At 36.5% G+C, this 25,205-nt stretch overlaps 2 protein-coding genes across 2 annotated transcripts; one reads left to right on the top strand and one right to left on the bottom strand.

Annotated features, from left to right (window-relative positions):
• Nucleotides 1–201: 201 nt before the first annotated feature.
• On the bottom strand, nt 202–10,367 carry derl2 (derlin 2). The gene is made up of 7 exons (XM_059358627.1): nt 10,200–10,367; nt 6,576–6,641; nt 5,762–5,835; nt 5,414–5,507; nt 3,273–3,468; nt 2,397–2,487; nt 202–686 (listed from the first exon to the last, which is right to left on the bottom strand). The coding sequence occupies exons 1-7, from the start codon at nt 10,290–10,292 to the stop codon at nt 581–583; spliced, it is 720 nt and encodes a 239-aa protein (XP_059214610.1). The 5' UTR covers nt 10,293–10,367; the 3' UTR covers nt 202–580.
• Nucleotides 10,368–14,829: 4,462 nt separating this feature from the next.
• psmb7 (proteasome 20S subunit beta 7) lies at nt 14,830–23,263 on the top strand. Its single transcript, XM_059358552.1, has 8 exons — nt 14,830–14,966; nt 16,371–16,464; nt 17,435–17,532; nt 18,404–18,544; nt 18,695–18,810; nt 20,572–20,630; nt 21,433–21,584; nt 23,042–23,263. Exons 1-8 carry the CDS (start codon nt 14,905–14,907, stop codon nt 23,151–23,153), a joined length of 834 nt encoding a protein of 277 aa, XP_059214535.1. The 5' UTR covers nt 14,830–14,904; the 3' UTR covers nt 23,154–23,263.
• Nucleotides 23,264–25,205: the final 1,942 nt, after the last annotated feature.

The following is a 25,205-nucleotide window of genomic DNA, read 5'->3' as shown; positions in this document are numbered from 1 at the left end:
TGATATGACTTATGTACTATGTGATGTATGCTGTATCTAATGTAGATGATCTTTTTGGGATATCGAGGGAGGGGGGATGTCGCTAACCTGGGAGGGTTGGGTGGGTAAAGGGAAGTGAATATTACTTGTTGTATTACTGTATTTATCTTGTTTCATGCCCTTCTCTTTTGAAAATAAAAATAATTGATCGCAAAAAGAAAAAAAATGCACATCTGAAGAAATTTGTTTTTGCCATTTTACTGCGGTCATTTTTTTTCCTTCCATATGACAGTTTTATATCAATTTTGCTTGTTTTTTCTTTTTTTAGATGAAGACAAACCAACCAGAGTTCCATCCGAAGAATGTGTTCTCTCAAATAGTCTTAGAGAAACAATCTTGCATCGAGAAGAGTTTCTGGGGATGATTTAAGCCCATATACAAAGACAGACGGTTATCTCCAAACCAGCTCTGGTTGTTTGGCATTCTTCATCCAGAACTAAACAAACACGTCAAAAACAAAGACCATGTTTGTCCCCTTCATCTCTCTAAGGGAATGTCCTTGGAAGTGACCTGACAATCAGGGACGATGAGGGAGCAACATTTAACCTCCAAGGCGCTGTCCCTCTCCCCAGGCAAACCCCCCCGGGCGTTCCTCAGGCAGGGGGTTGTAGTTGGCATCTTCCTCTGGTGTGTCAAACAGCATCTTTCTGTAGGAGACACACAGAGAAGCAGAATAAAGGAATTTTTTAAAGATTATTAAAGGGAGGCCAACTGTCAGATAGGCAGATAATATGAACAAGTCATGTCATGATTTTCTCGTCCAAAATAACTGTAATTCACTGTATTAATGCACTAACTGACACTAACACTAACTGCTCTTAATTGTTTTTTTTCTTTTCTTTTCTTTTCTTTCTCTATGTTTTAACTGCATTCTCAACTGCTGTATGTTTTTAATGAAATTCTGTATCTTTACGGTGAGCCAAAGGCAAATTTCCACCATGGTGGATAATAAAGATTTATTGTATTGTATTGTATCCCAATAATTATCATAATATACTGTTACTATTTTAGTAGGAACAAATATTTTATTGCATTACAGAAAATAATCTTCACTAAGGTTATTCTAAATCATACGGTCCCCCTGCATAAATAAAAAAATAATACATTTGATTTAAAAGCAACAAGCAGTTAAATTATGATTAATGTATATATTTTTTCCGCCTCAATATTTCATTTTCTTAACTTCAAATGCAACAGAAAACAAATTCAGCTCTGAAAACTGAGCACTTTAAGGGCATTTTCCTCATCACATTTAGCTAACTGTGGCTTCATTTTGCACTACAATAGGGCTGGGCGATATATCAATATACAAGATATATTTTAAAATGTAATATGGAATTAGACCATATTGCATATATCGATATAGTTCTTTTTTTTCCTCCCTTTCTTTCTATATAAATGCTGCCCTTACTAGGGTTTGTCATATTTAGTTCTTTTGTAATGTTCCTTATTCTTTTCTCATATAAATGTATTTATTTACGAAATAGATTGGCCTATTTTATTTCATAGGCTATTTTTATTTAAGATGTATTTTTATTTGTAGGCACACTTAATGGAGCTTAATGTCACATCTTGTGACATGTCATATTTGGATTTGACTTTGACTGAACATTTACTCTCACTTTGCCATAAAAACATTGAGATATACATTGTATATTGATATTCAGCCTAAATATATCGGGATATGACTTTTGGTCCATATCGCCCAGCCCTACACTACAATATACAAGTCCTGCAGTTTTTTTAATATCTATTTTTTATAATAGTGACACTGAATGTAATGAATAAATATGCCTAACAAAAGAGAACAATTCTAAAAGAAAAAATGTTACTGTTAATATTACTGTTGAGTAATAAGACAGAAATTAAAAGTGAAAAGGAATGGCAGAAGACTGCTCATCAAGTCTGAAAGGGCAAGTTGAATTTCTTCAATTTAAAAAAAAAAATCAAAGTATATAAAACATATATACACATTTTCCCAAGTGCTCACAAGTGTCTCAAATGTTGAAAAAAATGGGGGCTCCAAATACTATCCATGTTGAACTAGTTACACATACAACCACTTGTCTTTTCTTGCACTGTGTAAACAACCTGCAGTTCTGTCCCATTTTCAGTTAATATTTGTCATTCGACTCTTGTCTTTTTGAATACAAAATGTAATTTCTTCATTGTCATATTAAGCGTATGAATTCTTAAATCATGGCCAAACATGTTTTGTGAGGTCCCAGTCACCAACAAGTCTAATGGCATGGAAAGACCAAGTGACGGATGGATGGAAACCTGAAAAGAGAATGCCTCCAGCCGCAGGGGCCACTGGTGTGAAGTTATAACAATTTTGGTAGAAATAAGAGACTCACATGATGGATGGGGTCTTGAGCCACCTTCCACCACCAGGCTGGTTGGGGAAAACATCCTCCAGAAAGAAGTACACATGACCAACAGCGATACCTCAAAAAAAAGCCATAAGCATTATTTACACTGTAAACCACCTACCAAGCCAGTTGTCTTTGGCTCTTAGCATATCAGTACTAATAGTCAGGCGGCTTGGGACCAGATTTAAGAACGGAGGGGACATGTCGGACAAAAGCACCACATTTTTTCCACATGCTCTCTATCACTATATGTTTCAATTTTTGGTAGGAGCCATTTCATCAAGATAGTGGATCGGAGATGGCAGCCATATAAAGTCTATGAGAACCAATATGTCTTCCGAGCCACTTAGAAGGTCAATCTTGGTGTCAAAATATACATTTTCTGTTGGGGAAAATGTATATACAAGATCTGACATGAGATTAAAGCTTTCCCTTGATCTTATTTAGCAGTGTACATGGCAGCTAATCCGCACTTTCCCGTGAACATAGATTCCAAACATTTTCAACTCAGGATTCCCTTCTGCAGCACTTGAAGCCCTACCAGTCTGGGTGAAAATTAACATATGTATTTGATCAAATAATCATCTAGTGATATTCTCAATAGTTTTAAATGATTCCTTGACCCAGAAAATGTAGATTTTGACACCAAGATTGACCTTCTAAGTGTCTGGAAGATGTATTGATTCTCATAGACTTTATATGGCTGCCATCTCCGATCCACAACATTGCTCCTGCCAAAAATTGAAACCTATGGTGATAGAGAGTATGTGGAAAAAAAGTGGTGCATTTGTCCGGTGTGTCTTCATTTAGCTAAGCCGCCTGACTATAAGAGCAATGACTACAGATGACAATGGTAGGTACCTAAAAGATCCACAATGATGGAGTTGCCCAGCAGAAGTGAGAATCCCATCAGCACCCAGGGGAGAAAGGGTGCCTGGAAATTCAGCAGGCCAAAGAAATTCATGCGAACATTTGGGTTTCTCCGACTCCACACGTACACCAGCATGATAGTGAAGGCTTGGCCCAGGAAAACCAGACTTACAAAAGTGCCAAATATCTGAAACCTTATTAAAGGACATAACATAAAATAAATAGCTGGACAAAATGGTTATTGTGAGGACTGAACCATGCTGGTGGCAAACCTGTTTAACAGGTTCTAACATAAAGTGATGTGTTTTAGGCCAGTTACTTAGACTCCACTCTGCCTGTGACTTGATCCATTCCATTGACAGATATCACATAATGGATCTGGAAAATTATCCCTTCTTACTGTCACGCTACAGCTGAGTGAAAAGGAATGCACCAAGTGATATGTCATATCATGCACTTAATCTTCTTTCCATATTTATCTGTTTTTTAGCCTGGTTGGGTAACACTTTATTCTGAAAACTGAAAACTGCACATCGACACAACAAATACATTTTCGGCACGATGCAATTTAATTATTATTATATTATATTGGTAGGAGTTTTATACTGAAAAAAGGTGGAAAAAGAATGACAGTAAAGTGTTTATCCTTCATGTCAGCTCGCTCTGAGCAATGAATTTACTGTAAATATCACAATACGGGTCACTACATTATATATTAATAATACTATTATTATTATTATATAGGGACGGCTGGTTTGACTACGGAGAAGCGAATGACAGCTCACTTGACGGCAGTCAAACTTCCGGGTCACGTAAACCCGACCGATTAAATATTAAAATCAAATTCAGTCAGTTTTTCCATTTCGTATTTGTGTTATAACAAAAAGCAAAAACAAAATAACCAGTCAATTTTTGATTTTTGATTGCCAATTGAAAATGGAAAGAACGAATGATACACGGATTCTACCACTTTGAGACCCCGGCTCACTCACTATTAATGTAGCATACATCAAAGATGCAGGTGCAACATATCTCACAAGCTTGAGCAATAGCAAAACCATTACAGCTTGCAGGTTCCAAGGCGTTTTTTACAGGGTTTACTGCCTGCCCCTGAGATACAACACTTCAGTACCTGTACTGCATGTCATGTGATGAGGAACAACCAATATTGTAAATATCAGTCCATCATATATGTGTAGAAGTTAAATATTTTAGTGCAGGGCTACCCAGAGGTTTACAGACTGTCCCATGGACAATAAATAAATATTTTACTTTTTTTTCAAAAGGGCAGCTGTAGGTAGATATGAATGTGGGAGAAAAAGAAGAGATGGATGACAGGCAGCAAAGGTCTGCAGGTCAGAGTAGGGTTGTCAAAAGAATCGATACTCAAAAAAGTATCGATACTAAACGTTGTATCCGGATACGATACTCATTTTCAAAAGTATTGTGTTATTATTAGCCATTAGCCGCAGCTAGCAATTAAAGGCTGACGTCACGTTAATGATTATAAACAACGTAAATAAATAAATAAATCAGGCATGTAGTATGTCCATATTACGTTAATTGACACAGTGTCAGTATACATAAGCATAGAGTTAATAAGTTTACATAAATGTTGTGACTGAAGTGTTATTTTCTCTCTTGAAGTCCCAGAATGAAGCAGAGAAAAATCGACTTATCAAGCTTGCCTAACATTGTGCACAGCATACAACCTCAAAATATTGTCCTAATTGTTATTGTTTATTGTATTTATTTATTTTTTGCACTACCTCAGACCTGAAGCTTGTTATAATAGTTGCAGTTTCTTTTTGCACAACTGTTTTTTATTATAAATATTTAACCTGTGGTTCTGTTGCATTTTTCTTGTTAATAAAAATATTTCTGTTAAATTTTGGGGTCTTTGTTTTTATCCTTGTGGTATCGAGTATCGAATATTTTCCCGAGTATCGGTATCGAGTTGAAAATTTTAGTATTGCGACAACCTAAGGTCAGAGTAGCACCCACAGCTATAGGGACTGAGCCTTTGTACCTGGGGTGCAAGCTCTACCAAGTGAAAGAGCACAGTCTGCCACCAGACCTCATTATCTCTACATTAAACATTTTCTTTAATGACATATTTTTGGGAAGGATACAGTCATCAGAAGCCCACCGAAGAGGAACATGAAGACAAAGTCAGCCGTGCGTCCCCTGAAAGAGCCCTCCTCTAGCATACGACAGTATCTGTACCTGAAGGAAAATAGTTAAGGAAATCTACACCTAAATTCATCAGCATCGAAGTATCTACGAACTGTCACATCCTACTTTTTGTCATTGGTTTAAATTATCTTACATTATACATTTCTATTGACATAATTGTTGTGTTAAGTGTCATCATCATATTATCTCTGAAACTACCTTCAGCTGTTCTTCCCCTGTGAAACAGAAAATATACAAACACTTTTCATGCAAAATGAACTGAGACATGGAACTGAAAAGGATACAGAAAAATCATATTGAACAGGAAATTGAAGCCAACTGGACCAAAAAAGAGGAAGTTGGTTATTAGTCGCCATACCTACAAAAAGAAAATGGAACATTTAGCTGTACATAACATAGACAAATTGAGTAAGATAAAACATTATAGACCACTGAACATTACATACATAACATAACATAATTCAAATTCAGTTCACAAAATTCAATTTTGATTTTCTGCGAAAACGTAGGTGCTGATTGGCCCAACAGGCGCTCTGTGTATCTGCGCTTGATTGCTCTGCCTCAACTACTCCAGAAAATTGAAATTGAATTTTGCAAACTGAATTTGAATTGTGAGAACTGAGTGTTCAGTTCCAAACTAATAAATTAAATTTCAAATTACAATTCAGATTCAGTTTTTCAATGCAATGATTCATATTATTGAACAATAGAAATTCAAATTATGTGATTCAAATTCAGTTTCTTAATGCAATTATTCAAGTTAAGCAATTCAAATTCAAATATTAGTAATTCAAATTCAGTTTCTCGTGGTACATATTTCAGCCCATACAAAACTTCTTCCAGTAACACTGATCAATAAGAGGAGACTGGGCTTAGACAGACAGTCGGTAAAAAGAACAGGTCAAAAAGATTCTGACTACAGATACAGACAAACTAACTAAAAAAAGAAACATTTCTGTCTAAGTATGGAGCTTAAAATAGGCATATGTCCCCTTTGAGGTTGTGAAGTGTATGAAATCTTGTAGTATATGTCATGAATCCTCCTGAGGATGAGGAGGAGGTTGAAGATGAAGAGAAGCAGTGGGTCAGATAACTCACCTGGTAATTCCTAAGAATCAAATCTGGATTGAAGTATAGCTGAAATGGTGTGATGATCTCTAGTTGCTGTGAGAGAAGACAAAAAAATGCTTTGACAAACATTAAGACACATCCGACACAAATAAAACCTAGTGTTAAAGTACTCTCCCATTACATTGCTGATGATTTTGTTGAATGAGCCTGTGAAGTTTTTTTTTGTCATAAATCTGTAATGAAAAATTATTAATTAATCAATTAATTTAAATGATTAGTGTATAAGGGTTTATAACATACTTATACAAATACATGAAGTCCACTCCCATTCTCAATTATGTCCCATAAGATGCAGCAATTTTTGGGTTAATACCATTTTTAGACACATTTATTACACATTTGTCATTGAAGTCCCAACAGATCACTTGATACAGCGAGGTTAAATAATTATTACAATGTAACGGGGACCAGGGAGACTAACATCACAGTTACAGTACATTAAAGTGGCTTCAATGGACCCACAAGAGTCTCCGCTTTCCAGTGATATTTAATTTATGGAATTGACAAAACTGTTTAGATACCCCAGTATGCAGAAATATTCAAATACAACAGGTGGAAATAACACATTTAAATGCATTAGAAAAACTGTGTGTTTGCCTTAAACTCCATAGGATTATTATAATCATCATCATGTGTAAAGGGGAGACTCATTACCCCTTGCTAAAATACAGACTTAGGAAAGGAAACACAGACAAATACACATTTCTTGCTTTATAAATTGTACTATTTTAGGTATTATGTCAATTATGACGAATTACATTTATTTCTCACTTTTGTATAGAAAAAAATGCTATTTTATTATTGCAATCCACATGCCTCCCCAGTCCAAATATGGTCTCTCCTGGTTAAAAAAATAAAATAAAATAGCAACAGATGTAAAGCAAGATGGTGACAGCCTTAACACAATAATCAATGCTTCAAACGTGCAGTCCACAAACCAGTGGGTGACATCACAGTGACTATGTCCACTGAGAACATGACTGCCACAGATAGTGATCAGCCTACTTAGAAACCTCAGTCTACAGTTGGGGCGAGTGCCGGCACTGTGGAAGATTTCTTGTGTTCCAAAAATAAAATGTTCAGCTGAACTTAATGACTACAGACCAGTAGCCCTCACTTCAAACTCGACCCCCTGCAGTTTGCATACAAACAACACGCTGGAGTGAACGATGCTGTCCTCTACATGCTTCACCGTGCCCTTGCTCATGTGGAGGAAACTGGTGCTTATGTGAGAATCAGGTTCTTTGATTTTTCAAGCGCATTCAACACCATCCAACCCAACATACTCAAAAACAAGCTCACAGAGATGGGATCTTTCCTTCATCTCCTGGATCACAGATTACCTGACAGTAAGACCACAGTATGTCAGTTTGGGGAACTGTGTTTCTGGGACATTAATGAGCAGCACAGGGGCTCCACAAGGCACTGTTCTGGCTCCACTCCTGTTCACACTGTACAGAGCAGACTTCAAATACAACTCTGAGTCCTGCCACATCCAGAAGTACTCCGACGACACTGCTATTGTGGCAGGTATCAGGAATGGACAGGAATCTGAATATAGGGCTCTGATAAAAGCCTTCAGTGACTGGAGTCAAAGAGACTTTCTCCTACTGAACACCTCAAAGACTAAGGAAATTATCATAGATTTCCGCAGGTTCAAGCCCCCTCTTCAGCCAGTGAATACCTGTGGGGTGGACATGGAGGTTGGACTGGTCCCTAAACACAGACGCTCTCTACAAAAAGGGGCAGAGCCGCCTCTTTTTCTTCTTGAAGCTCAGATCTCTTGACATCTGTAGTAAGATGCTGCAGATGTTTTATCAGTCTGTGGTGGTAGTGTGTTGTTTTATGCTGCAGTCTGCTGGGGAGGCAGCACCAGACACAGAGATGCAAGGCGGTTGGACAGACTGGTCTAAAGAGCTGGTTCTGTGGTTGGAGCCAGGTTGGACACTGGAGGAGGTGGTGGAGAGATGACCTGTCAACATGTTGGAGTCCATCCTGAAATACCCAGATCCTCCGCTACACAAAACCTTTATGGACCAAAAAAAAGAAGTGGACGGCTCCTCTCTCTCCGTCGCAGGACGGAGAGATTCAAAAGATCCTTCTCTCCTACAGCCATCAGGCTGTCTCATTCTAACAGAGATTCTACCAGACTAACTGAATTTACCCTCGGGGATAAATATTAGTATAGTATTATTAGTATTAGTATTACTATTAGTATTTTTTTGTATGTATGTATATATATATATGTATATATTGTACATATTTCAGATGGGGTGAACTGTCCCTTTAACTTAACACTAAACTTTAGAACAATTTTCAGGTATTACTTATTTAAGATTGATTAATCGAAAATGAACCTGTTTAAAGACAGATTTTGAATGCAGGACTTTTAACTGTAAATCAGTTTTGTTGTTGTTTTACGGATTCTACTTGTTAAAGGATCTCAGTACTTCTTCCAGCTGTTATTGTCAGAGATAGTAAGGTAACTACATAATGGACTGTTTGATCCATTAACAGATAATAAGTTTGCAGTACCGGATAATGTGTACAAGCACATAACGTTACACAAGTCTGGTTTAGCCAGAGTTTTCAACTCTATTGCCCCTCAAAAAAATATATATAAAATAAACAAAGGAAGTTAGATCCACGACTGGAAGAATAAAATGTATCCTTCCAAGACAGCCAGACAACTTATCAATAGTTTATGAGGATTTCCAGTCAGGATTTAGGGTGCATCACAGCACAGAAAGAGTACTGGTGAAAATTACAAATGATCTTGAAATTGTTTCAGACTTGTCTCTGTACTAATCTTGTTTGATCTTAGTGCTGTAGTCAACACCAATACTCATCGCATCCTATTACAGGGTCTGGAACATTTAATTGCTTGAATCCTCCATGTTTAACAATGTTAGTCCTGGCGTTCCACAAGGTTCTGTGCTTGAACCACTTATATTCACCTTATATATGCTTGCTTTAGGCATTATTTGGAAACACTCAAATCTTCAATGTTATGCTTATGAGACCAGAGTTATCACGAAAATCAGCCTGCATTGTCCTTTCAAAAGCCAAAATACAACGTAACGCACTTTATAAAAGAACATCAAATCGGGTATCACTGGATTTATTCTGATACATTAACAGAAGTCTCTTGTTGCAAAGATGATGGCTTGTTTTTCTCTAATTACCATTGGTTGCCATTTGACTTATAGAGACGCGTTCTGCCATAAAGCTTATAGAGTTTTCTAAAAGTTCAGAAGAACAGCATAATTTCATAACGTCATAAATATCCGCATTAACCGCAAAGGACAGGACAGCTGTCGCTTCCATGAACGCCACACGATGGAAATGCAAGTTAGCGTGTCTTTACAGTTTTAATTCACTGGTTAAATTAAAACAAGCCTCCGCTCAGAGGCAACAAAGCAATGTCTTCAGCTTTTAGTGACTTGAATTAGAGAGTTAACATCCCGGGTAACCAGACCCGGACACGTCTCCTGCTCAGGTGCTACTGCTAAACCATTAGGCTAGCAGCAGAGTAAAGGCGGCACAGAGCTGAGCCCGAGACAACAACATTAATATGAGAATATTTCTTACCACTGCAGCAGTTGTGAGGACACAGGCGGTTGTATATGCCCTGGTAACAATGGGAATCTGTAAATACTCCTGTTGAAGTGTCTGGTAAGCCATTTTGGACACACTGGAAGCTTCCGGCACTTTGTTGACACGTCATTCAACAAGGGAAGGATGATGCGTTCAAGCACATTCGACAAATCTGCAAAAACAACAACCACTACTTCAAAAAATACAAACACCATCGCTTCCTTAGAGACAAGACGTCATACACCGAGCCACGTCGCTCCAATCTATTGTATCATTCGAATAAATTCACCAGGAGCCTCATGCTGACTGTAACTGGACCCTCAGCAAAATATTTTTGGACTGCGTTATATGGGGATATTGACTGGAGGCAAATTTGTCTATATGGGGATACATTTGTCTTGAATAATAAAGTTTAAAGAGGTCTCCTTTAAAATAATGCATAACATATATCCAGCAAAAAAAAACCTTAGAGAGATTTAAGCTTGATATTGATTGACTGTGTATATGCTCGAATATTCTGGAGGTATGTGCAAAATTTTGTCAACAGGAAAACTGGACAAGCAATCCACTTTAAGAAAAAAGATATTATTTGTTTTGAAGAAAATCAGAGGGAAAGGAGTTTTTTGTACAGCTACTTCTGTTTGTAGGAAAGTTGCTTTCAAACCCAGTTGTGTTCATTTTCTACAGGAACTGGAGCAATACTGCACTTCTATTAAAGGACTTAAGAGCAAGAAGACTCTAAAAACTGGCTTTGTTTTGGACAAATACTTTATTGATTGATGAATTATTTTGTTTTTGTTTTAAAATATTGCACTCATAACAGAATAGCAGGTAATTTGTCATTCATCAGTCTGATTGCCAGGGGGAAGAAGCTGTTTCTCAGCCTCAGGTAGATCTCACTCTGCTAGATCTTAACCATGAAAAGGATTCTAGCCTCTCAGGTGATACTATTAACCCTTTATAGGGTGAAGAACTATATTTGGTAACTTCAGTGGATATCAAAATGAGGTCTCCATGTCTCTCTGTTTGGTCGTAGAACCACATGGATTTCTTCCAGCTAATTAGCAAAGATCAGGCTACGTCACAGACAGTGACACCATGACATCTGACCAATCAGTATGATAATAATATAATAATTTAAAAAATCTGCAGGAAACAGTTGTACAAACAGAGTTATTCTTCAATGACTTGTGCAGGGAGAACTTGACTATGACGGCATATTAGGGCCAAATATGAATTAAAATACAAACCCGAGCAGGGGTTTGTATTTCGAGAAAAAAGTTGCAAATTTACGAGATTAAAGTTGCAAATCTACAAGAAAAAAAAGTTGCAGATTTCAGAGATTTAAAGTGGCAAATCTGTGCGAAAAAAGTTGCAGATTTACGAGAAAAAAGTGAAGAAAAAAAACGTTCTCTCGCAGATTCATCCTTTAAATCTCATAAATCTGCACATTTTTTTCTCGTAGATTTGCCACATGTTGCCACAACTTTTTTCTCACAATATTACCAACCTTCCCTGAGTCCGTATGTTTTTTTTACACATTCTGGCTGTATGTAATATCCTCCAATATTCTCTAGGGTTGAAATTTGGAATTTGCAAGTATTTCAATGAGTAACCTTTATAGGGCACTCCTGGAAATTGAAAATGTCAACCCTGAAGTGTTATTGGAGGACATTACAAGACTTTTTGCAAAATGTTTCATTTTTATATTGCAAATAGAGGTCAATGGAGTCTTTATTATTATTATATTCATTATAGTCTCTTTCCCACAGCAACCCTAAATAGACAATAACACATAATTTGCATCCATCACCACTTTATATTTTACCTTTAAACAATTTATTATCTTTTTAGACTACTTATTACATATTTGTAATGTCTGAATGTCTTTTTTAAAGCACCTTATATATGAGAAGCACACGTAAATTTAGTTGTATACTTTTTTAATACAATGACAATAAAGGAAAGCTTGAATCTTGTGTGATTTACTGAAGCTCAAGTTAGCAAACATGGTTCTTTGCCTGATAAAGGGTTAAGGGTTAAACAACATGTAAAGCAAGTAAGTAGGATTGGGAATCACATACAGATATTCACTGATGGCTCCCTGGATCGAATATCAAATTTCATTGTAACCTTGATAATTTTAGACTTTAAAGTCTTCTTGAAAACTAACAGAGAATTACACATCTTTATTCCATCATTTAGTCCATAATTCCATAATTTTACACCCAAAACTGACACACATCTGTACTTGAGATTAGTTCTGACTTTGTGAGTTTCAAACATTAGCAACCCCCTTAAGTTATAAATAACACTTTAATAAATAATAAATAATAAACATTTTTAAATACAAACAGGAATTGACATGTTTACCACTCGAAACATAATTTCTCATGTTTTTGAGCATACAATGTCCAAAAATTTGAATGTGTGTGATCTTATAAAAAGCTGATTTGTAGAATCACGGTATTCAACTTCATTTATTATCCTAATAGCAATTCTCTGCTGTTTAATTATTTGATCAAGGTTTGTTTTATATGCATTTCCCCAAATTTCAACATAGTATGTCACAGTGTGTTTACTACTGTTACTGAACGTGCCATTTGTTCTGACTCGGCAGTGGCTTTAGATGTGTTTCAACTGGGACATGGAGGGCGCGGATCTGATATTTGAGATGTTGGTTTTATTGTGTAAACTAGAAAGGACAGGAAATAATGTTTTTATATGGGTCCTGGGTCATTCAGGTGTGGAGGGTAATGAAAAAGTTGATACCATAGCAAAATAGTCTCTTTAAAAGGAAAACATAGACCGAGACATATTACTTAGAAGACCAGAATGTTTTATTGTTATTCAAGAATATGTAACTAATGATTGGCAAGAGGAGTGGAGAGGAGAAGCAAGGGGAAGGTCCTATTTTTCTTTGCAAGAATTTGTGAAAGGGGAGAGGTTGGTAATAACAGGAAAGACAACTTTAATATGATTACGCTTGGGTCACTGTGGCCTAGCAAGCTATTTGAGTATAATAGGCAAACATCCGGATGGGTTATGTTCTTGTGGGAATTTGGAAACTGTGTATCATATTTTCTGTGCTTGCCAGAAGAACAGCAGTGATAGGGAACAATGGCTTAACCCTTGTGTACTCCTAAAAAAGGTATAACAGCTCCTTAGGGGGCAAAAAGGACCCCATGACATTAGACTGGTTTTAGGACATGTAGAACAAAAATTATTACCAACTTTTTTTTCATCTTTTAAGGCAACTCATGACCAACACATAGATATATATTTTTCATATTTGTTTTCATTATTATTGTCAGTTTGAGTCAAATATAAAAAAATTAGACCTCACCTCGAGGAAAAAAAGTAACAAAACCTGATTTTAAAAAAAAAATAGTTGTAGTGAATTAATAATTTCTTGATGGGAATGAACAGAGTAGGTTATGTTAACTTTTAGTGAAACTTATGTTTTGAAAACATTGTTCATTTTTGGTCATCAAAAATAAAAAAAATATATAACACCCACGGCCCTCAGGGGTCAAAAAGGGCCCCATGACATCAGACTGGTTTAAGGACAACTTTTTTTTCACCTGTTAAGGCAAATCATGACCAACACATTGATATATAATTTTCATGTTTTTTTTAAATTATTATTGGTCAGTTTTAGTCAAATATACAAAATTAGGGCCTTATTTTCAAGTTCATGTTGAAAATGTGGTCAATGAATTTGAATGAATCAATGAATTTGGGGTCAAAAAGGACCCAAAGAGTACAGGAGGGTTAAACAGCTTTCAGACTCATTTTTGCTGAAGTCAGTGTTGTCTTTTTGAAGCTAACCCATGAGAACCCATGGTGACCCGTGTAACAAACACTTTAAATCTTCTAGACTCTTCTAGATTCTTCTTAACTCATTAAATCCCTAAGTGACACATACTCAACACTCTGGTGTGGTGGTCATGTGACTTTGACAAGAAGTGACTTCTCCAAAAATGTGGCTGTGACTGGACACAGAAATGTGAAAAGGGAGCTAATTTCAAAAAGCTTATTTTTGTTACTAGGCTAAGTTTAAACCAATTTAACCATTCTAATCCATTAATAGTATGTCTTGTATTGCATTTAACTTGTTCTGACCAGATTTCCTGAACAAATTAAAGTCACAATTTTGATTTATTTTATGGAGATGCAAACAAAAAGGCAAATGGTTATTTGTTTTTATTTATTATTGATTTATAATTATTTTGTTACTTAAAAACAAATCTGAAATAATAATAATAATTTAATAATTTATTGTTAAACAGCACTATTAATGTCACAATTTTGGTAAATGTTGTGGAGATGCAAAGAAAAAGGCAAATTTGTGTTCCTGTAAGCAGAAAATGTGTCTAGTTTTTTATTTTAAAATGAGAAATATAAACATAAATACCATAAACGCTGTGACATATATGTCACATCACAGTTGTATATCCCCGATAATGTTCCTTTAAGGATTACTGGGTCTGAGTTCTTATGGGTTAATATACTAGCTAGTCGGAAGGACTATTTAGAATTTCTTGCGAACCACCGGACTGAAGTGAACAAGTTCATTTAAACACCGGTGGGGGGCAGCATGCAGCATTACGCCTACTAGCGGACAGCCTAGCCGGAAATGTATTAATGAAGAAGAAGAAAAAGCGGAAGAAGAAAATCCTTCAGTTCATTGATCAAGATGGCGACATTGGTAGTTAACCAGTCCCCGCTTGGGGGTTTCAGTTTCGAAAACTGCAAGAGGTAAGGGCTTTTAAATGGATGGAAATCCGATCAGAATAAACATATTACTGTGTTTAATAAATTGTTACATTTTGTATTCTAATATATTGTAGAATGGACGTGTTTTCAATGGTTTTCCATGTGATGCTAATGTTAACTTGGCTACCATACAGTGACTCAGGCATTTCTCCACGCCGGTATTAACCTCAGCCTTCACCTATCAACTGTGTTTGAGCATCATAAACTACACTGTTTTTGGTTTGCCAACTATATAACTTGTGTTCTATGCAACAGTAAATGAGTGAAAGGTTTTCCTTTAACCAACCGTCAGATAATGAATCCTCTACGGTTACCTCTACGTTAGTTAATATAGTTAAAGTCATCAGCTAACTGTTCTTAAGAAGAAGAAAAAGATTACTTTATTAATCCCACAATGGGGAAATTCAACCTCTGCATTTAACCCATCCTTTTTTACACACAAGTGAACACACCATGCAAGGAGCAGTGGGCAGCACATTACTGCGTCCGGGGAGCTGTTGTGTATTATTATTATGTTAGGTGCCTTGCTCAAGGGCACTTCAGTCCTAGACCTGTCAGTACCGGGATTCGAACCGGCAACTCTCCAGTTACAAGCCCGATTCCTAACATGTCCTTTAGGACATGTAGAGCAAAATTATTACTTTTTTTTTCACCTTTTAAGGCAACTCATGACCAAAAATGTATATATAATTTTCATTATTATTGGTCAATTTTAGTAAAATACACAAAATTAGACCTCGTTTCAAGAGGAAAAAGAAGTAATAAAACCTGAATATTTTAATAGATATAGTGAAATAATAATTTCTTGGTGGGAATGCACAGAGTAGGTTATGTCAACTTTTAGTGAAACTTATGTTTTGAAAGAATTGTTCATTTATAGATGACAGCAATAAAAATGTATAAACCACGTGAAAATGTAAAAAGTTGAAATTTATATTATCCATAAATGAGGCAGAGGGGCACATATGCTGAAAATTTCAAGAAATTCTATGAAAGTTAACCTATATTAATCATATGTTGAAAATGATTTGGGGTCAAAAAGGAGCCCAAGAGTACAGGAGGGTTAAAGCAACAACACCGTCAGGATGCTTTACTGGTAATACTCTGTATCTACCTTGTGGCTGGAGATGTGCTTCATGTCTGGGCTGAAAGTTATGCGCTCTATGCTCCAAGTCCAGACCTGTTGGAGGCTATTGTGACTGCTGGTAGATGGTGTAAACCTCCAAAACATCCCAAAACTGCATTTACAGCCTACAGTTTAAAAAAAAAAATCACTTAAGTGTCAGTGAAAAGCTGACACTGTAGTCATTTAACCAAACTTTGCATTTATTAGGCTTAGCAGCATTTGTTTTGACATTAATAGTTTTTTTTATTTAATATTTTCAGGAATGCGGTTTTGGAAGTCGATTCTAAGAAATTAGGAAGTAGCTTGCCTGCTGCACGGAAAACAGGAACTACCATCTGTGGTGTTGTTTTTAAGGTAAGTGAAAGAAACCTGTCTGCTCAAAAGTTGGGCTTATAAAAAGTCCTATGTTTCCATATTCTGTTTTATTTGTTCCCTAAATGCTGCGTTTGGTGTTTGTTATTTTTTCAGAAATCTGTGTTTTATGATTTAAGCATGTTTTGTCATTAGAAAAATGATAAACATGTGGTGGATGAATACAACAATCCAATAATCAAAGGCTTTGATGTAACATAACCTTGGTCTAAGTCCAAACTTTACAATTTTAACACTGTTATTTTATGTTTACAACATTTATTCATTTAGAACATTCTACACAAAATATAACCCCTCTCTCCTCCCAAACCCATCACTTCAACCTGCCTGTAAGTCTGTCACCAGGGCATAGTGTGCTCCAAGAGAAATAAACCAGAAGGACAGCAGATTAGAGCTGGTCCGATCAGGTTTTTTGGGGCCGATACCGATCACCTAAAGCCTCACCGATCTGATTACTGATCAGAACCGATCGATCACATGGGACGATATTAATATTTATATTTTACTCTTTCTTTCCCCCCATAAATTCATCCACTCGTGCACAGGCCTATAGTCTTTCATTTATGTTAACCTTGTAATCATTTATTTACTAGATACTACTAGATTACCTAGATTGACCTTTATTTATTGCATAGCAGTAACTTTAATATTCCTTCATATTCCATCCGGAATGTATATCACACCATAACAAACACTTGTAAAGCACATGTATGTATAATGCGATCAGATCGATTTAACCTTTGATCTGATTATTCGATCGATTTATTTTTTAATTTTTTTATCATATCGATCCAATCAGTTGCCAATCGATCGGGGTCATCCCTACAGCAGATGGGCTAATTGTTCTAAGAGATTTTGTTTCACTTTGCTGGTAAAGGCACTCAAGGAAGCAGCCTTACTGAGTGTGGGTTTACTAATGATTGAAATTAGAATTTGTCTTTCCTTTATAAAGGATGGTATTGTTCTTGGAGCTGACACCCGAGCCACTGAGGGCATGATAGTGGCAGACAAGAACTGCTCCAAGATACACTACATCTCCCCCAACATTTAGTAAGTGACTGAGGCTCAGGTTGTCAACTACAATGTTTATGTCAGAGTTTTAGAGTTTTTTTGCTCATGACCCATATTGGCCTTGGATTGTTTGTCAATGCAAGGTTTATTTATAGACATCTTCTCTTTTATTTTATTAGTCTATTTTTATATATGAATACATATTTGTATCATGCATTACTTCTTAATTATTTGTTGTTTTATCTTTTTTATCTCGCTTTTTTTTTTTTTTACTTTTTATTGTTATCAATTACTTTTATTTTATCTTAACTTACTTTGTTTTATCTATTTAATTTCTAAGCTGCCTCCAGTGTTTCCTCACTGCTCCATCTCAACATGGATAGACTTTGGTTATATGTGTTATACATTTAGAGTAGTGTCTAAATTGTTTCTGTGCACATCTTGGGTTGAAAAACTTGGGTTTGAGAAAATCTCTGATTTATATAGGGCTGCAGCTAACAATTATTTTCATTATCCATTAATCTGGCGATTATTTAAACGATTAATTGATTAGTTGTTTGGTCAATAAAATGTTGAAAAATATCAATCAGTGTTTCCCAAACCACAAGATGACGTCCTCAAATCTCTTGTTTTGTCCACAAAGCAAAGAGATATTCAGTTTATTGTCATAAAGGAACAAAGAAACCAGAAATATTCTCATTGAAGAAGCTGAAATCAGATAATTTGGACTTTAAGAAACTGCTCAAACCAACTATTCGATTATCAAAATAGTTGACAATTGATTGAATAATCGGTTATTATTCGGTTAATCGAACAATTGTTGCAGCTCTAGATTTATAGTTTTAATTTTCTCAGGCTTTATGTAATGAAGCTGACTGACAGGTTGCTGTGTAATTGTGTTGTTGTCCAGCTGCTGTGGAGCAGGAACAGCAGCAGATACAGAGATGACCACTCAGATCATCTCCTCCAACCTGGAGCTGCATTCCCTCTCCACAGGCAGGCTGCCACGTGTTGCCACTGCTAACCGCATGCTCAAACAGATGCTCTTCAGGTACACTCCCAAATATAAACACATCATCACATAGATGGATTTTAAAGCCATACAATTAAATCAGTCTCTAATGTTTTTTACTATACTCTTTGGATACTTGAATTACTAGGTGTCTGACATGTGAGTTTGCTCCTTCTTGTGTGTGTTCAGGTATCAGGGCTACATCGGGGCTGCTCTGGTCCTGGGTGGAGTAGACTGTAATGGTCCTCACCTTTACAGCATCTACCCACACGGCTCCACTGACAAGCTGCCCTACGTCACCATGGGTCAGTATCAAACACTAAAATACCACTGTTGTTTTATATTGTTGTTGCAGCTTGACCCCTAGATGAATTGTAGAGAGCTTCACCTCCATTTGGTTATTTTTTACATTATAACTATAATATAATATTTACTTTTTTTTAATCAAATGATGCAAAAACAAAAACCTAACTTTAACAGCCCTCCCACCCAACACACACAAACAGTTTCCAAAATCCTCTTTTCAGCAGGGCTGTATATTGTGTGGATTATAAAAAAATTTAATTCACTGTTCTGTAACTATAACAACTGAACTGAAACTTGCCGAGGTGAAGAACGAGTGAATGAGCGAAGTGAACATGGAAATGAGCTATGCCTGCAGTGTAAAGCGCTTTAGATAAAAGCACTATATAAGTGCTGTCCATTTACCATTTACCATGACGTGGTTCCAACATATCAAATCAAATCAAAATTACTTTATTTATCCCCAAGGGGAAATTCTGTTAGTCTGGTAGAATCTCTTGAAGCATGAGACAGCCTGATGGCTGTAGGAGAGGAGGATCTTTTGAATCTCTCCGTCCTGCAACGGAGACAAAAATATGTGGGGCCAGTAAACACAAGAGCCAGTATTTGTTTAGGATCCAATTTTATTTATTTTTTGACACGTTCCCTCTACTTGGCTTTTTGGATTTTATGTGTAGATTTAGTGTATTACATACAGGTTGTTGTTATTCTAGCATTATATAAGCATTCATTCAAGAAATAATTACCATAACCACCAAGATGGCCATAACCATCTCAAATATAAACAAAGGAATATCTGCACACATAGGAATGTAATAACAGGTCAAGCTGCATTTAAATCACATATGTATGTAGGAATATCACAAGGCAGGCAGTCACCAGTACCCAAATGATAATACTAATAGTTTAAACAGCTTTAACGTGCAAGCTATCATTAGCTTAGGACACAGTACAATGCCTACAGGTTAAACAAGGTATATGCTGTCACACACATAACAGGCTATTTTTTTCTGTATATGAACATGCAAACAGTGCGACATCGTCATCAGCGATTATATGGATATAAAACTCTTCAATCAATCAATCAGACTTTATTTTTATAGCACTTTTCATACAAGAGACATGCACAAAGTGCTTTACATAAAAAAGGAGAAAGTGATAATAATACAAATAAGAAATCATAGAAACAAGCCAACCCCCTCCGCCCATCCCCAACCCTCAACCCCACCCATTCTATTAAAAACAAAACACAAACTGAGGAAACACTTCAGGCAGCTTAGAAATTAATTAGATAAAACATAAAGTAGGTTAAGATAAAATAAAAAAATAAAAGTAATTAATAATAACAATAAAAAGTTTAAAAAAACATAGATAAAACAATAAATAAATAAATAATATATATATATATATATGGTTCAGGTAAAAGCCAAATTAAAGAGATAAGTCTTAAGTTACTTACAACAATAGACAATGAGGTCACTTACATTCCTTCACGGACTTAATGCTCTTAAAGACGGCAAATACCGGCAGACGAAGGGCGGTACACGGCAACCGCTGCAGTCACTTGCTCACATGTCCAACTAAACACACTGTGAACATGTCCATGTACAAACTTTAACAAAGTGCATACGTCATCACGCGTTCACAGAGCGTGGACATCGACAGGGAGAAAGGGGGAAAAACACAGTGAATGTCTGAGCCTTTTAACAGATGATGTCAGGTCATGATCCACTTAAGCTGCTTTTTTTTTTGCCTTTGCTTAGGATCTGGGTCCCTGGCTGCCATGGCAGTGTTTGAGGACCGCTACAAGCCTGACATGGAGGTGAGTAGATAACCCTACAGGTAGAGTAGCTACAAGCTGTTTTCAAAGTAACAACACTTTTTTTTAAAAGTACTCCAGTAAAAATAATTGTCAAAATTATATAGTATTTACTGAAAAAGTGATAGTCAGAAATACTTTTAAGAAGGCTACACCACTAAGTAAAGGATATTTTAAAAATAACTTGGTTTTTTTCGTCTCTTATATTAGGAATTGGTACATTGATTTCAGTATTCCTCCATAATGGAATTATGAATTGGAACAGCCACAGTAGTGATGTGCCAATGAAGCCTCATGAACCATTTTCATTATTCTCTGAGCCCACTAGATGGTGCTGTTGGTTTAAAGGAAAAGCCTGAAGCTATGGTAATTGAGTGTGCTTTCAGCTCTTTGTTCAACCATGACCTTTTTATCTGGACGCATTACAGTAATGAATTTGTGAATCAAAAATATAGAAAATATTATTTTAGCACAAAACAATGAATTGTGCCTCAATATGGCTATATTGTTCATTCATATAAAAGTGAAATATATTTAGTTTAATAAAGTATATCCTTATAATCTTCACAGACATAACTCAGACTGGCTTCATGACAATCACCCAAATGCTCTAGGTCTCTTGTTTGCGGTTGTAAAGTTTCATTAGGCTTTGACCGTCCTAGAGGTCACAATAAGTAATTTTATAGAGTGAAGTCAAAAAATAAGTACATATGACAGAGTAAGTGTAACACAACACACACAATCCACATCCTGCAGTAGCATGTTGGTTTTCATTTGAGCATCAATGTTGTTTGTCTCTTCAAAGGAGGAGGAGGCTAAGCGACTGGTGCGTGATGCCATTGCTGCCGGTATATTTAACGACCTGGGCTCTGGCAGCAACATAGACCTGTGTGTCATCACCAAGGGCAAGGTGGACTACATCCGGCCCCATGATGAGGCCAACAAGAAGGGGGTCAGGTGAGAACTGTTCCAGTGATGTGACATTTTATCAGTAGTTTGAATTCCTGGATCTATTCACCCACAGTAGGTGGTAGTAGTAGTAGTTGGTCATCGTTTCTGTTTGGTATAACATTTTATTGACTTAAAAGTTACTACAACAAAGTTTAAAACTGGTTATGAAACATAACAAAATATATCTTTTATTTTGTGCATGATTGCATGCAGCGATTAATCGATTAATTAGTTAACGTTATAGATAAACTAGTTGGCAGGTTTCTTCCAAACACCCATCCCTAATTTTGATACTTTTTATGAACCTGAAACTATTAGGTTATACTCTTTATGCAGTCCTGTAAAGCAGGAGTTCTCAACCTTTTTGAGTCGCGACCCCCAATTTAACATGCAAGTTGTCCGCGACCCCCGCTGAATAGAACCTCAGACGCACAGCTCAGATCATACAAACTCAGTTGATATGACGAATTTTGGACAAATAATGAAGCAGACAACAACTAAAACATCTCTCTGTCTGTGCATTTATATATATATTTTTTTTTTATATTTTATTGTTACTTTTAATCTTAGTCCTTTGCTATAAGTTTAAAGGTCCATTCTGACCTCATGAGTGTGTAACAGTCAGCTTCTAGCCAGAGACCCCTTGGAAAGTAATAACTTGCTACTTTGGGATTTGTCAGAAAAAGACACAAAATTACCCAAAAAAGAATCAAATTGACCACAAAATGACCAAAAAAAGACACAAAATGGCCCAAAAAAGACATAAAATGACCAGAAAAGACATAAAATGACCAGAAAAGACACAAAATTACCAAAAAAACAAACAGAAAATGACCCCAAAAAAAGACATGAAATGACCAAAAAGACTAAAACACATTAACACATGAACACTTTAACACAGTGGAGACAGAGTTGACCTCCAAAATGATTTGGCAACCCCCAAAAATCATCTCGCGACCCCAATTGGGGTCGGGACCCCAAGGTTGAGAATAGCTGCTGTAAAGAGGTAGTACAGTGCAGAAAGAAGTGCTATTGTGTGTCCACTGCATCATGTCATCTTTTATCACTACAGAGCATGTTAAATCATTAGCTTTGCATCACTTGATGAACTGGTGGATGATTGTTGTCCTTTTGCTTGTTCTGCTTGAAGAGTAAATGCTCTTGAAGTCATGCAGATGTGAGTACATATGGAGAGTGTTGTGGTAGAGTGCAGACTTAACAGCCGTCACCTCTCACACCCATCTGAATTTGCTACTAACCAACTTTTTTTTTGTAATCTACTGTAGCTACTTGGTCTTCTCAGTTTGATTTTGCTTAACTAATATGTCTGTTGGATGTTTGTCTAAATTGGCATGCTGTGCTGATAGTCTGTCAGATGAGTTGGAACACATTAAACATGTCTTTAGACATAATGTTACTGCTCAACCCTTGATTTAATTGAAATGTTTGCTTTTTCTCTGTAGAACTGGTGACTACAAGTACAAAAGAGGAACCACTGGTGTTTTGACGAAGGTGGTGGCTCCGCTGAACCTGGAGGTTGTGGAGGAAACTGTACAAACTATGGATACTTCCTAAAATACTTACAATGTATATCTTCATGTAACTTGTTCAAATTCCTTACACAAATGGCATGTTTTTCATGATTTTCATGATTTTCAATAAAAATAAAAGTTGATTCATGTTCATGACTATCTTAAAGTTGTTTTTGTTGAAGGGGGCTTTCACATCAGGAACCTGTTCCCAGATCCAAGGAAATGAGAATCCAAAGTCCAGTCTGCCATTTTGAGGTTAAGGAAAGTGATTCATTTTCCAGTTAAAAAATCAAAGGTACACTACTAAAGGCAGTTATCTGTGGAATTCTGGTGATCTCTACAGAGGACGATTGATGATTTGAACATCATTAATACAGTAGTGTTCAAAATAATAGCAGTCCAATGTGACTAACCAGATTAATCCAGGTTTTTAGTATATTTTTTTTATTGCTACATGGCAAACAAGGTACCAGTAGGTTCAACAAGTGCTGCTTCATCCTTAAATAGAGGCCACCTGATTCACACCTGTTTTTTCACAAAACTGATGACCTCACTGATTGAATGCCACACTGCTATATTTTTTAACACACCCCTTTTAACTAATTGCACAGCCTTAAGAGCTGCATATCATGAATGCTGGGTCTTGATGGTTTTCTGAGAATCTACTGCACCTACTGGTACCTTGTTTGTAATGTAGCAATAACATATATACTAAAAACCTGGATTAATCTGGTTAGTCACATTGGACTGCTATTATATTGAACACTACTGTATGTAGCAAACAGACTGTATATAAATAATGGACGTAGTCACCGTGACGTCACCCATTGGTTTGTGGCCAGTTGGAAGCATCGAGTTCATCGTTACACTCGTCGCCATCTTGTTTCCGATACGGGGAGCAGACCACATCTGCACTGTGGCGGAGCGAGAGGGATCTGATCACTGACTACAGCCTCTCTACACCTCAACCTGACTGAGAGAAGCTGCTGCTAATTCATGTTAGCATTAACTGGATGTTAGTTTTGGCTAGCAAAAAACAAAATGTATGTTACTGACCTCGGAAAACTGAACAGCGACTCCTTGGAGTGTCTGTTAGTCCAACCAAACGCTGAACAAGACATTTTTACTGAACAAAACGTTCAAATAAACTGTCATTAAGTGAAAATACAGTGAAAGGGTAAAAGTTATGAGACCAATCCGCTAAACGTCCTTTTTTATATCTATATAATGTTATATAACTTTATTGACACGTTGCCGTGGATACGCATTGGTCTGCTTCTTTCCTGATGACGGCTCGCCTTGTTAGTGACCTGTCAATCAAAGGTAGCCATGCCCCAAATCATACAATTCTTTTTGTTCTATTTTCTTCTAAATGGGGACATTATTTACACTATTAACATCAGATTGTCTTGAAGAAGATTTTTTACTAGTGATTGAGACCATAGTGTTGTCCTAAAAAAATTTCTGAGGTAATAAATCAAGTGAGAAGTTTTCTCATTTTGCATTTAAATGAATGGACAGAAGTTTTTTGCAGCCAAACTTAGCGCCCCCTGCTGGAATTTTCGGTAGAATGCAGCTTAAGGCACTTCCTGGTTTGCCTCCATGCTCAGACACGGAGGTTGCCGCCTGGTAGCACAGCTGTGAGGCAAGCGAGCTTCTGGCCATCAACATGGTGTGCGCAAACACAACAAGGCTGCTGAATGAGAGAGGCATCTGCTGTACACATGAGGTCACAAAGAGTGGCCTGGCAATACTACAATCTGCAAAAGTGTTTTCAGACACAAAGCTCTAGCTGGTCGGGTCAAGCAGACAGGCCACTCTACCATGCAAGCCCACACATCAAGGTAGTCAGTTGTTTTTAAAGCAAGTTTACTCATTTTCTATTTGTACCTTTCTTTCTTTTTTTTTTTTTGATAAACTTGCAAAAAGATAAACCCACTGTGTAATGTTTTATAAAGTAACCCAGTAAAAATGGTAACACTTTACAATAACCAACTAAGTAATGTTTATAGATGGTTTATAAACTATTAACCATTTACAAAGTGCTATACATATTTAATCTTTAAATGTTTTCAGCCAATTTCTTAAAAGTATA

Source organism: Centropristis striata, chromosome 19, assembly GCF_030273125.1.
Source record: "Centropristis striata isolate RG_2023a ecotype Rhode Island chromosome 19, C.striata_1.0, whole genome shotgun sequence".
NCBI classification, from domain to species: domain Eukaryota; kingdom Metazoa; phylum Chordata; class Actinopteri; order Perciformes; family Serranidae; genus Centropristis; species Centropristis striata.
Note: the sequence above shows the minus strand (reverse complement) of the source record. Positions and strands in the feature narration are given on the sequence as shown.

Coding starts and splice junctions, on each gene's coding strand:
- derl2 (XM_059358627.1), bottom strand. CDS start 10,292: ATGGCTTACCAGACACTTCAACAGGAGTATTTACAGATTCCCATTGTT. Junction 3,469..5,413: donor TCGGTGGGCTTCTGATGACT/GTATCCTTCCCA, acceptor ATAAGGTTTCAG/ATATTTGGCACTTTTGTAAG. Junction 687..2,396: donor CTCAAGACCCCATCCATCAT/GTGAGTCTCTTA, acceptor TGTCTCCTACAG/AAAGATGCTGTTTGACACAC.
- psmb7 (XM_059358552.1), top strand. CDS start 14,905: ATGGCGACATTGGTAGTTAACCAGTCCCCGCTTGGGGGTTTCAGTTTC. Junction 18,545..18,694: donor CTCAAACAGATGCTCTTCAG/GTACACTCCCAA, acceptor GTGTGTGTTCAG/GTATCAGGGCTACATCGGGG. Junction 18,811..20,571: donor GCTGCCCTACGTCACCATGG/GTCAGTATCAAA, acceptor GCCTTTGCTTAG/GATCTGGGTCCCTGGCTGCC.